Raw genomic sequence first — 14,101 nt, 5'->3', positions numbered from 1 at the left:
TGCTCCCCCATTTCAGCAGAGGGTAAGATTAGAGAAAAATAGAGGCAGATTGGTATAAGCTATTACTATTTGCAATTTCTTATAGAAGTAAGCTACTGTAATCTTAGAATTGTTTATTAAATACAATATGGTTCTCTTTCATTACAGTAGAACAAAAGTAGGGAACTTTGACCATCCAAATATTGTTGAATCCTAACATAAGTCATAAGGGTATCAGTGGCTACGCTGGCTGGAATCAGTGGTTCAACAGCATCTGAAGGGGCGCATCTTCCTGTTTCTGCATTAGAATAACCTGGTGCCCATCAGATGTTTTGGTTTACGATCCTTTCCAGCTCCAAATCTAAAGTGCACCAGCTTGGGCAAGGCTGTACCAGAAGCAGTCAGGTCTGAATGCATTTGAAGCTGAGTAGTGAAACAATTAATTTTGAAGTTTGGTTGCTACTCTGGTTTTCAGTAGTGAAATTGCTGGAATCATTGCAACATTTCTGTAAGTTTGAGGCATCAAGTAGAATGTATGCTTATTATATTATAAACAAAATTCTAGCCTGTCTTTTGAACCAGCATATATCTATACACATAAAAGATTCATTCCAAAGTGGTAACTGTAGAAATTATAATAACACCAATTATTGTTACTAAATCTAAAAATTTACAAGTAGCAAATGCATCTGGTTTCAATAAACCTAAGCCACACTGTAGTATGTTTATTCAGGTATATGAACATATTACTTTACAAGGCAACATTGTATTTGTTGTGCAGACTTCTTGTGCCCACCCGTTATTAATTGCATAAGCTCAGACTAACAAGTTATTACATCAGCTAAAAATGCCAAAACTAAAAAAGCTGAATTTAATTTACATCAATTAACTGTTCTAGAACAATGACGATATTTTTCTTCTTTCAATGAGCATTTCTTGAGAAATGGCCTACTAGTTATTTTAGTAGAAAATGAGAATATCCAGACACATTTATGTTTCTTATTTTCCATTTAATTTGTGTGTATGCATATGTGTGCACACAGTAGGGTGGCACTTTGGGTCCTCATACTGAAACTTACTTTATAAAATATTTCTGTCTTACTATAATTTCTGTCTCTGTAATATGAGTGTTTTATTTAACCTATGTATTGTCTGTGGGCATATTTCCCTGTGAATGTAGCTATTTAATAGGCTGGTAATACCTGTTAGTACAATATTAGATGAATAAATAAAAAATATATGAGATTTTCATATGAGATTATAAAAAATATATGAGATAAATATGAGATTTCATTGCAAGTAGATCAAGTTCTTCCCATACAAGAACAGCTAGAAATTATAGAAGGAAGAACTAAGAGTTATTTATGAAAAATGGTTATGCATAAGTTCCAAAAAATTGGATGAAACAATTATTCGACCTCCAGATTTCTGACCCACATACCATCTGAGCTAATATCTCTAAAATAATAATTAAATATCAAAAATTTAAATGTTTTAAAATAATTTTAAAAATTTTAAATAATTTTAAACTTGAATCAACCAGTTATTTCCATTCTGTATAATACAGTTTCAAATTAACTGTGTTATCTTTACTGTTGAAAAACTTATATTAATGATTAATCTGAAAATGAAATGTAAATAGTTTCCGTTAAAGAGTAATCATGAGGTAAACGCTATATATTTATTTTTTATATAAATTTTATTAAAAGTTTTAAAAAGAAGATAAAAATATAAAGGAAAAAAGAGAAGGAAAAGAAAGAAGACAAAAGAAATAGCAAAGAAAAGATAAAAAAATAGAAGATTCCAATTTTCTTTGCAGAAATTACAAATATAATTACAAAATTATATCTTACTCTATGGTTAAAAAAGAAAAACACTCTTTTTTCTATTATCTAGATTTTTATTTTTCTAGTCATGAAAACTACAAATCATGAGTCCATTTTTTTTCTGTTTCATGCAAAAGGTCTATAAGGGGTTTCCAGTCTACAATAAATGTAGATATTGTCTTTTCTCTAATCAAGGAAATCAATTCAACCATCTCTGCAAGTTCCATCATCTTTACCAACCATTCCTCCATTGTGGGTAGTGCCAAACCTTTCCATTTTTGAGCTTATAATATTCTCGCTGCAAATATAAAAACAAAGTTCCATTACTTTTTTCCAGCTGTCTGTCCATTCCAATGCTATGTATTTCTCAGATCAAATTACCCAGGTTTGAATATATCAGAAAAGTACATAGTGCATCAGGGTCATCATATTTAAGTTCATTCAAATTAATGAAATTTTTAGTCACAAATGAAGTCTATTGATTTAATAGTCTTAAATCTGAATCCAAACTTGATACTCATTGAAAGAGAATGGGTGGATGGATAGACAGACAGACAGATATCACATGTATCATGGTATTATTGGTAACACAGTGCATACCATAGCCACATTAGGGGCATTTCAGTGTGACATAGTACACAATGTCTACTGTTTCTGCATAAGCGAAAATAATCAGCTGTTGTGATAGCTTTTGAAAGTAATCCAGCTGCAATTTTTCTTGAAACTTCAACTGAAACATAGTAAAGAAAAGTTGTGAAAATGTAGACATTTGCTTTAGAATTCACATAGCCTAAATTATAAATGATCCATAATTGGCATTATGTCATTGATTGATAGATGCAAGTTTTTTTGTCCCTCAGTGTTTTGGGAGGTTTTGTTTGTTTCAGTGGGTTTTTGTTTTAATTATATTGTGTTTTTTATTCTTGTTCTTGTGCCCAGGGTTCCTACTGGTAAATGCCATATAAGTTTGTTAAATAAATAGGTAAATAAATATTACAACTAAATAATGTTTGTATAGATATTTTTACAGGAGTTTCAAATAGTATCTGATAATTTATCCTGTTGATTGTTAAAGTAATTGATAGTCAACTGGAGATACATGGCCTAAAATAAAATAGAAGAAATTAATATATCACCTGTTTTTAATTATGTGAGCCCTATTTGAAGCTTTGTATTACAAATATAATCCTACCTATGCAAATACAGTTAACAAATTTCAAATGCTTCAGGAAAAATTCAAGTTTTTTACTGTAGGCAGAATAAGCTGTTGATAAAGGATACATTCCATTCTATTAAACTGAACACTGATGTAGGTAAGAAAAACATATAGTTTTTCTATGTGATGATGTTTAGATGATGTTACCTAGTGAGGTAATGAAACGTCTGCAAGCAAACAACCAAGCTCAGAGAGCATCAAGGACTTCACAAGAAATACATAATAATGATTCAGATATTAAGCAATGCAGTTGCAGTATGTAAAGCAATTTGAGTTGCTACCTTAAAAATGATTTCTTAACATACAAAAATGCATTTTTTTAGTTTTTGTAAGTCTTTTAAATTGTAGATTGGAAAATAATAGAATACTGATTTAATAAGATAAGTCTTAATGCGCTTGAAATAAAACAGGTAATAACATGCTGGATGTGCAGACAATGTGGCGCATGTCTCTCCTTTTTTCTTTTTCTTTTATTAGTCTGCAAATAGGGAAACCTCATCCTGCAGTTAGGATGACTCATTTATAAAAGTAGTTAGAACCTGGATAGCATAAAAACATCCTGAAAGAATCTCTTTAAGGACTTCTTCCCCCAGGGCAACTACATCTTTGAACCTCTAGTTGAAACATGTAAGCTTGAAGATTTCAGTCTGCCTTTAAGGTATTCCCTAAAATGTATATTCAAAAATAGGTGAAGAATTAATATTTTTGGAACTCTAATCAAATTCTTATGATGATATGACCCTCTGAATTCCAGTTTCAGCTTACCTTTTTTTTTAATCAAGTGCTAATTGTTATGTTCACAGGGGGATTGCCCTTAGGCAGTACATAACTTAGTGTGTCCTGCTTGGACTTGTCACCGCTTCAGCAGTTGACATTACTGTGCAATAAAATAATAATAATTATTATGGTTGGTCACACAGCCAGATGTTTAGACTGGATTTGGCATTTTTATCCATCGAATCCTTCCCAAGGGCCTGGGATAGGCAGATGTTTGGTGGTGTTAAAGGTATCATCACAGGATGTGAGCTGTTCCAAGTAAAGTTGCCTTTTGCAACTGACTGATGGTGATCTTGTCAATGCCGATGGTGTTCAAGTGGTGCTCCAGATGTTTTAAAATTGCATACAAGGTGCCTATTACTATTGGTACTGTCTTTGCTTTCTTTTGGTCTTTGTATTCTCCACTTCTTTCTCTTCTATTCTGTTGTCTCTAAGTATTGCAATGTCTGCAATCCAGACTTTTTGTCTTTATTATCAACAATTATTAAGTCTGGGGTGTTGTGTTGCAGATGCTTGTCTGTTTGAATTCTAAAGTCCCAGAGCACTTTAGCTTCTTCATTTTCTATCAGTTTGTCTATTTTGTGATCCCACCAGTTCTTGCTTGCAGGCAAGTGGCATTTCTTGAAGATATTCCAATGTACCACTGTTGCTACTTTGTCATGCCATTGTTTGTAGTCAGTCTGTGTGATCTTCTTGCAGCAGCTAACTAGGTGGTCCACTGTTTCTTCAGCTTCTTTGCAGAGGCAGCATTTGCTGTCTATTGCTGTTTTCTTAATTCTGGCTTTATATGCATTTGTTCTTAAAGCTTGGTCTTGTGCGGCCAGAATTAGCCCCTCTGTCTCCTTCTTCAACTTTCCTGCTCTTAGCCATTGCCAGGTCTTGTTATCTGCTTTGCCTGCTAGGTTTTTTTTTAATGTACTGGCCATGTAATACTCTGCCTTGCCATGGTTTTTTTCTATTCTTCATTTGGTCTTTCTCATAGACCAGTTTGGTCTCTTTGGTATTCAGTAAGTCTTCATGGTGTATGTCAGTGCATCTTCTTCAGTGTCCTTCAGATATTCTTCCAATTCCCTTTTTTCTTCTTCAACTGTCTGGTGTACTTGTAACATTCCATGCCCACCTATGCTCCTTGGTAAATAGAGTCTGTCAAAGTTTCTGCATGGATGAAGGGTGTGATTCATTGTCATTATTTTTCTGTTCTTCCTATCCAGGGCTTCTAGTTCAGCTTGAGTCCAGTCCACTATTCCAGCTGTATATTTAATGACTGGAATTGCCCAGGTGTTAATTGCCTTGATGGTATTTCCTCCATTGAGTTTGGATTTTAAGATCTTCTTCACTCCCATGATTTATTCACTACTAACCTTCTCCTTGATATCAGTGTACTTGATGTTGTCAGCCTGAAGGATGCCCAGGTATTTGTAGTGATCTTCTTCATCCAGACTCTTGACGTTATTTCCTTAGGGCATCTTGATCCCTTCAGTTTTCATTATTTTTCTCCTGTTGATGGTAAAGGTGGCACATTTGTCCAGTCCAAACTCTATTGCGGTATCTTGGCTGTATATTCAGACTGTTTTTAGCAGCGATTCTATTTCAGATGGTATTTTTCCATACAGCTTCAGATCATCCATGTAAAGGAGGTGGGATAGCCTGGCAGATGTTTTTGATGTTTGGTAGCCTTTTCTTACAGTTTTCCAAAATCGTCTTGTCAATTAGGAGTTAATCTTTTGTCCCTCCACTGTTTGGGCAGTTTCCTTTCTGCTCAGATGGAAAAAGCTTGTTTTCAACTAGATGCTGTTGAACTGCATCAGCTACCACACTACTTAGCAATTTGAAAGTTGTTGGCAAGCAGGTAATTGGTCTGTAGTTGCCTGGTGCTGCCCCTTTTGTTGGATCTTTCATTATCAGGTAGGTTTTGCCAGGTGTTAACAAATCTTCAATTTCACCTCGTTGTTGTTGTTGTTTAGTTGTTAAGTCGTGTCCGACTCTTCGTGACCCCATGAACCATATTGCGCCAGGCCTTCCTGTCCTTCACTGCCTCCCTGAGTTTGCTCAGTTTCATGCTCATTGCTTCAGTGATGCTATCTAACCATCTCATCCTCTGCCGCCCTCTTCTCCTTTTGCCTTCAATCTTTCCCAGCATCAGGGTCTTTTCCAAAGAGTCCTCTCTTCGCATTAGGTGACCAAAGTATCTGAGCTTGAGGTTCATTATCGATCCTTCCAATGAGCAATCAGGGTTGATTTCCTTTAAGATTGACTGGTTTGACCTCCTAGCAGTCCATGGGACTCTCAAGAGTCTTCTCCAGCACCACAGTTCAAAGGCATCAATTCTTTGGCGCTCGGCCTTCTTTATGGTCCAGCTCTCACAGCCATAAAGCCTCCTTGTAGTATGTTGTTAAACTGCTTGGCAATGAGTGGGTGCAGACCAGTCAGGTGTTGTTGTTATTGTGGTTGGGTGCAGAGTCAGCCAGATGTTTAGACAGGATTTGGCATTTTTGTCTACCTATCAAGTCCTTCTCAAGGACCTAGGATAGGCAGATGCTGTTGTTTAATAATATTAAAGGTATTGTCACAGGATGTGAGCTGTTCCAAGTAAAGCTGCCTTTTGCAATTGACTGATGATGATTTTGTCAATGCCAATGGTATTCAAGTGGTGCTCTAGATCAGTGATTCTCAACCTTTTTGAAGCTGCCGCCCCCCTAAGGAGCGGAAAATTTTTCAACGCCACCCTTTGTGAAAATCCTGTAATTTAGGGTATGGGGGGGGGCAGTTACTGAATTATAAAAGGCAAAAATTTTAAGTATTTTTTTTCAGTAGACTTACCAAATTTGTTCGATTTAACTCGATACTTTTGCCCTGGAAGGTAATTGCATTCCTTTTATTAAAATTAAAATGACTAATGCAAAAAAATAAAGATAAAGAACTAATAAGCGCACTTACCTAGCCGACTGGCCAAATAAACAATGAAAGTAAATCGAAACTGAGGGGAAAAAACAGAAATGAAGCGAACGAAAAGCAACTCAAGAAACACGGGTCAAATCAAACATTCATATTGAAAGGACGCTCAACGCACGCACTGCGATTAATCGCAAGGGAAGACAGCTGACGTATGTGCTGTGCTGGTTGGGATCGGAGAAGAATCATAGTGTCGAGTTCTTCAAGGTCAGCCTACCTAGAATACAAATTCGTCTCACCATTTTTAGAAGTGCGTGAGGGCAGCCGTTGCGTAAGTTCGTTTTATTGCTGGTACAAATGGTGTAAACCGGATAATCAATTTAATAAATTTTTGGGGGAGTTTTAAAATTAAGTTTGAATGCCAAAACATGCTCATCGCCCCTCTACCACCCAAAACATGCCCACTGCCCCCCTACCGCCCAAAACAAGTTCACCGCCCCTCAGCATCCTCCCACCGCCCCCCGGGGGATGGTACCGCCCCTGTTGAGAACCAATGCTCTAGATGTTTTGGAATTGCACCCAAGGCATTTATTACTATTATTATTATTTAAAGAAAAATGCATCTTTTACATTAGTGATATCTGTAGTTGTTCTATCTCTCCCTCTTCCTCCCGCCTCTAGTTACTGTGTTTTAGCTCAATAATCTAGAAGATGAATATAGTTTAGAGATCTGAATTAAAAAAGAGCCTATCAAAGGAAGATTCATGCACATATTTTTTGATGCTAAAAACCATGGGTGATATCAAGACTTTTTCATCAGTAGTCATCCCTCACACAGAGCATAATTCAGGATAACCATTGGGCAGCCAGTAGAAGCTTGTGTGTACAGAAACTTAAAAAAAAAATTGTAGCTGATTGGTTGAATAAGCATACTATTTTTCAGTTTAGCTGTTCACCTGGAACGTGGTTTTGAATAAAACAACTAAATCTCTTTTGCTTGTGTCTAAAACTGTAAACACAGCTAATACAATAAAAAAAGAAAAACCAAAAAAGTTACTGTATCCTTTAAATTCATTTACATCTTGTTATATAAAGATCAGTTTTCTTTAAAAATCCACTACAAACTAGTCTATCAAATCAATCTAATGTGGAAGTGAATGACCAATTGAACTTAGTGAAATACAGAGGTTTCTTTTGAATATCCAGGAGTAGGACCCAGCTTTATGAATGAGAAAGAAAACAGTCATGCCCAGAACAGATAATATTTTGACTTCTGGAAGTGTTTTGTACAATTTTTCATGACCAATCCATAATATATTCCCCTCATAATAATTTAGTAAAGAGGTCAGGGCAGTCATGGAATAGAACTTCTATTTAGTAACCAAAAATTTAAGCCTAGAAATGTCATTAAAATTAATGGTTGTCATAAACAACATTCTATTTTCTATATACACACAATGATTTTTATATAAAGAGACTAAAGGATCCTGGAAATGAGATAATAGCAAAGAAAATAATTCTTCTCCCTCCCTTTTCTTTTTTCTCTTTTGGACTGAAATTGTGTTTACCAGACACTATATCACAGGAAGTTTGCATTATTACTGACATAAAGGAAGATGCCGTGCAAATGGGATTTCTCCTTCATGAAAAGATGAGGAATCATGTGAAAGTAAGTATTTTCAGCAGCAGGTAAACAGAAAAAAAATACAGGTAGTCCTTGACTTATGACCATTTGTTCAGCAACCATTCGAAGTTACAATGGTGCTGAAAAAGGAGACCTATGGCCAGTCCTTGAAGTTGCAGCCATCCCAACACACCTGCAGTTATGTGATGGTGATCTGGGTGCTTGGATTGGTTGCCAAGTGCCCCGCAATCACATGATCGCCATTTGCAACCTTCCATGCCGGCTTCATGCACCCTCCCTGATCCATGCCACACACCTGTGCACCCTCCCCAACCCACGCTGCACCCCTGCGCACCCTCTCCAACCTGCACCCGCCCCACTTTCTCCAACTGCAGCACCTCTTGCGCACCCCCTTGCTCCCTCCCCCACCTGGCAGCAGCCACTTAACCGCCTGCAGGGCTGGGACTTGCAACTTCCTGTTGGCTTCCCTACTGACTTTGGTTGTGGGAAGCCGGCAGGAAGTTGCCTCACCTAATGACCATGGGATTCAGTTAACAGTTGCAACCGGGATTGCAGGGTTTGCCATCGCTAAGCGATGCAGTTGCACTTTACGACAGCATTGCTCAGTGACGGAAATTACAATCCCAATTGCTGTTGTAAGTCGAGGACTACCTGTATATAGTGTAACTAATGGTTACATCGAGCCTTATTGTATCTGAATGAACTAACAGATGTAAAAGAATTTTGCTTTGAAATAAGTGCTTCTTATTTTGAATTGTAATCCCAGGTATTTCTTTTAGACGATGCAGAAAAGTTGCTGTTGGTCAGTAACTGTTTGCGTTCAATATATTTAATAGATCACCTCCTGCATTAGGTTTTATTACAGTCAGAATATCAGAGGTTTTGTGAAATCTTTCATACTGAGGTAGATGTTCCTTTTGGTAGATGGGCGGCTACATAAATTTGTTTAATACATAAAATCTTGGCCAGAAAACAGTCTGCAAAATGCTTTTTCTTTTCTGCAGTGTGATACTTTATTTTGCTTTCTTCACTGAGTATTATAAATCATGTAAATAACATGTGGATTCTTTGGTAAATCATTTGTAAATCATTTGAGACATGCAAAACTAACAAGTTTTATGAGTGAGTTTATTAAAACAATCTGTTTCCCTTTTCAGCATGTTAAAGATATAGCAGTATCCCTTCATAAAAATGATAATCTACAAAATATTTTGTTAGGACAGTGCTACAGCCTTATTTGCATAAAAGTAAGTATTACAGAAAGTAAAAATAGCTTTATGGTGAAAAGTACTTATGTAATTTTAGCCCCATCCCCCCCAAAATAGAGATGTTTTAACCATACAGCATTACTTAAGCTTTTCTTCTAAATTTGTGCTATATGTTCACAAAATTATCACATTCATAGATATGGACATACTGGTCCTGTGCAAAATAGCTTAAATTTTATATGGTGCATTTTAGAGCAAAATCAGCTGTTTTGATCGTTTTGGAAATATATGAGCTTGAAATGGTTCCATACTTGAACCAGGGCTATTATGAGCTTGAAACACTTTCAAAATGATTGGAGTAACCTGTTTTGTACTAGTAACAGCCATTTCTCGATGGAGATAGTTATTTTGAATTCAGAATGTTTTGTGCACCACTAGAAGCTAGATATTTAAATAATCAAAGTTTTCAAAATATGTGCTTTCAGATTCAGAGGATGTAAGTAATTCACCATATATGGGAGGACATCAGATTTGTTAGCAACTTTAGTTTTTTTAGATATGTTTGCAACTTGGCTTACCTAGGCAATTTTATTATAATCTTAATTGTTTGAAGCTCTTTAAATAACTTTCTGAACAAATTGCTCATAAAAAATAGGCTATTATATTCTGTATAGATGGTGTGTTGATGCAGATACATGGCAGAAGATGTCTCATCCAGGCACATGGTTCTAATGTGAATGGGAATATTTATCTGTGACTATACAAATGCTCTTAAGAAGATGATTGCATTTTATGTTTTGTTCTTTCCAACTCTTCTGATTCTGTGGCTCTGAATGCACAGGGAATAGGAAAAGAGTGCATAATAAAACTATACACCTGCTAATTATTATATACATATTTCTATACCAATTGCAACATTTATACAACATTTATATATAATCTTCATCAAGTACACTTGGATAAACCCAGGTTACATTCTGTAGTTCAGCACAGGGAAGACCACAGATGGATGGGAAAACAGGATAATAATTGATAATACTAACCGTATTCAGTACATGTACATAGTTTAGTTGGAGTACGGAGGACTAGAGAAGAGTACCAAAGTTTCCTGGAAAAAGAAAGGTTTGAATCCTAGTAGTAAAGCTCACATCTTAGATTCAGTGTAGGTAATATTAAGCTTTTATAAGTGATCTGATGCAGCATAAGGCAACTTCCTATCTTTCAAAAGAAAAGGAACATAATAAATCCCAGGTTTTTAAAATGAATCTTATTTCCTATTTCTTTAGAATAAGCTGTCCAGCTTTGAGGAAATCTCTCAGCTGGTAGACATACTTGAAAACACAAGTGCTTCGGTTTTGTACCCTGTTGTTCTCATCTCGGTAGGTTAATATGTTTCTTTATTCAGCTTATAAAATACTTGCTCTATCTAGGGCCACATCTAACATTTTATTTTTCAAAATCGTTGTGACTTCTGTAATAAGTAAGGGACATCTGGTAAAAGGAAGCCAAAATTGTTCAACTAGTTATAGACTTATATGCTCCAACAATGCTCTTGTTGGATATTTTATGATTTCTCATTCCAGACAAAAGTTTTAAGCAATGCTTTAAAATGCAGATGGACCAAATATTAAAGAACTATAAGATATGGGATTCAGTCCCTATGCATGTTTATTTAGAAATAGGACTACTGTACTCTGTTGTGTTTATTCCCTAGTTAGCATGCTAACTATGAACAAAGTACAGTGGTACCTCGGGTCATGAACGCTTCTGTTCACGACCAATTCGGGTCACGAACAGCACCGTTCGCAAAATTTTGCTTCCGTTTGTGAACTCCGTATCGGGTGACGAACAGGATCCGCGGCCATTTTCCCTGCTGTGACACATGGTTGTGGCTTCCTGTAGGGAGGGGGACTCTTCCTCCAAACAATAACCGCCTCCCCACCCGCCTTCCTGTCCTCCATGCCAGAAGTCGCTTCGAGCAAGGTTAGTGTTCTCTCTCTTCATACTGTACTGTACTATACTTTGTTTCATATTTTTGTGGTTTAAAAAAAAATACATATAGTTCAGAATGGATTAACTGTAATTACATTGAACCTTATGGGTAAATTTGATTCAGGTCGCGACCAAAATCGGTTGGTGACCAAATTCGTAGGGGTCAGAATGGATTAACCATATTTACATTGAACCTTATGGGAAAATTTGATTCGGGTCGCAACCAATTTGGGTCGCGACCAGAGTCGTGGAACGAATTAAGTTTGTGACCAAGGTACCACTGTATACGTAAAATTTCAGGGGAAAAAACTATTTTGTCAACTTTTAAATTGCAATCATTTATCTTTTCCCTTTTCATTTGTGGAGAATGTAAACATTTCTGATAATAAATAATTTGTATCTGTCCTTCCTTTGCAGGTATACTTGGGTATTTTAGAAAATGCATCTTTTAACAGTGAAATTGAAAGCTTAACTAAACTTGCAAAGGAAGTGAAAAAGAAAAATATCTTACTTTATGGTCTCTTTATACAGTATAAAAAGGTATGAATTGCAAAAATCTGTATTTATTTGTGTTTTGTGACATAGAAGTAGTCCTCGGGCTATGACGGCAATTGGGACTGGAATTTCCATCACTAAGCAATGCGGTTGTAAAGTACAATGTCATGTGACCTCATCGCTTAGCAACGGTAATCCTGGCAGTCCTGGTTGCTGTTGTAAGTCCAGGACCATGTGGGTCATTAAATGAGGACCTCACGTGATTGCAATGTGAGAAGAGGCAAGCAGGCTGAGGGGTGAGAGCTATGGGTGGGTGCTAGGGAGTGGGTGCCGCGGGCAGGTGTTAGGGAACACAGGTGGGTATGTGCCACTGCCCCGCATGGAAGGGGCTGGGGCCGCGAGTCCTCGGCATCACAATCCTCCCGCCACAATCACCAGGGAGCTTCCTTGGTGCCTCCCCCACATGTGGCCAGGATGCCTGGCGGCTACTCAGCCAAGGACTTCCCATGCAGTAACACGGATGGAGGGGGATGTGTCAGCGAGAGTCAGAGTGCCCTGCACAGCATGGCGGACAGAGCCCCTGTGTCATATGGCTTGAGGCCAGCTGGACTTGGCGAGCCCAGCGAAGGGGAGGCAGGCAAAGAAGATGATGAATGCTTTAAAATAATATATTTCTATTTCTGACACCTATTTTATTGCTTTAAAAAACAATCATGATACATACATGCTGAAGTAAGAGTATAATTTAAAAGAGGCAAGCTTAGATTTCCTTTATTGCATAAATAATTTTACTAAAGTCAGTGGAATACTAAGAGCATGGGTTGTGCATGAGAAAAATTGTAAAAATTGTATGAGTTTTATGATGGGAGTGGGGTTCTTCAAAGCCTTTCACAACGATCACACATTGCATATATGAATATGCCACTTGATATTCTTCCTCTCTCTTCTACCTCAGGATGAATGCAAGGAATCTAACTAATTTAAATAGTTCTAAATGCTTTATTATATACTTTGGGAGTCCTGATCAAAACTTTAATAATTAAATTTAATTAAAACAGCATAGGTTATCAGTAGCAGAAAAGGGCATAGAAAGACATGTTCAATGACTAAATAAAAACTAGGAATCTGAATGTCTCCTGCATGGGTCACTTGCATGACATGATGAACAAAATATATTTGCCTTTCATGCATTATACTTTTGTGGAGATTGCCATTTAAGTTATGCCAGTGTAGTGTTGTGAAAGTGTTGGAATTGTTTTTCCCACTTAATCATGGTGATTGAATTAGGTGGGTGAGTTTGGGTCAGTTACTGTAATTTAGTTCAATTTTCCTTACGGCATTGTTGTGAGGCATGTATTGACTTGAGAACTAGGAGGAAGCAAAGAAAGTTATAAAAGCTGTCAGTTCAGATGTAAATCTGTGTTTTAGCTGTTCAGTTTAAATTAAAAGTCTAAAAAGACTAATTAACGTTTGAAATACTTGTTTTATAAAGGCAATTTTTTCTTTTATTAATCTATTTTCAAAGCTTTCAAGTGAGAATGTAAGAGCTCTTCTCGATCAGGCCAAAGGGTATCTGGTCCAGCATTCTGTGTCATATGCATCATATGCACTCAGGAAGCATCTAGGCATGGACAGAAAGACATTAGCCCACCTTCACTGGTGCTTCCTACCAGCTTGGAATTTAAGCTTTCCTGCCTGTGATTCAGGAGGCAAGTAGCCATTCACAGAAATAAAAAAAGCAAGAAAAGAAAAAGAAGACCTAAGTCCCAGACACACTATAGGACACACTATAGGTGAATATCCATAGAAGCTGGCAGCTGAGGACTAGAAGAAGCAGGAGGTGAAAGTCTGAAGTATGATGGTGAAAAGAAGCTTAGCAAATAGAGACCTTCCAAAGCCTGGCAGCAGGGCTCTCAGGTGACCTAGAAGGCTTTGTTTTAATAGCAGTCACAGTAGCCACCACAGCAATCCCAGTGACGCAGCAGCACACCAGTGACAGGTGGTATGGCAGGAGAGTTAGAAGGCTGGCAACTTTGTCAGAGCCCAGGGGTGCTGGCACTTTCTTCAGTTC

At 37.0% G+C, this 14,101-nt stretch overlaps 1 protein-coding gene across 2 annotated transcripts in view; it reads left to right on the top strand.

Moving 5' to 3' along the window:
• Nucleotides 1–14,101, top strand: part of CRPPA (CDP-L-ribitol pyrophosphorylase A) — a 55,958-nt gene that overhangs the window by 28,134 nt on the left and 13,723 nt on the right. Inside the window, exons 6-10 of one of the 2 annotated variants that reach the window (XM_088150660.1) lie at nt 8,262–8,359; nt 9,493–9,582; nt 10,830–10,922; nt 11,446–11,526; nt 11,953–12,075. In XM_088150660.1, the coding sequence (XP_088006786.1) occupies nt 8,262–8,359; nt 9,493–9,582; nt 10,830–10,922; nt 11,446–11,526; nt 11,953–12,075 (485 nt within the window). The remainder of the gene's footprint in view (nt 1–8,261; nt 8,360–9,492; nt 9,583–10,829; nt 10,923–11,445; nt 11,527–11,952; nt 12,076–14,101) is intronic. The other variant, XM_007438956.4, reaches the window with a different exon arrangement.

This window comes from Python bivittatus, unplaced genomic scaffold (genome assembly GCF_059951505.1).
Source record: "Python bivittatus isolate LINGU-HERP-01145 unplaced genomic scaffold, Pbiv_v1 ctg000610_np1212, whole genome shotgun sequence".
Lineage (NCBI taxonomy): Eukaryota > Metazoa > Chordata > Lepidosauria > Squamata > Pythonidae > Python > Python bivittatus.
This window is presented reverse-complemented; position numbering and strand designations above follow the sequence as displayed.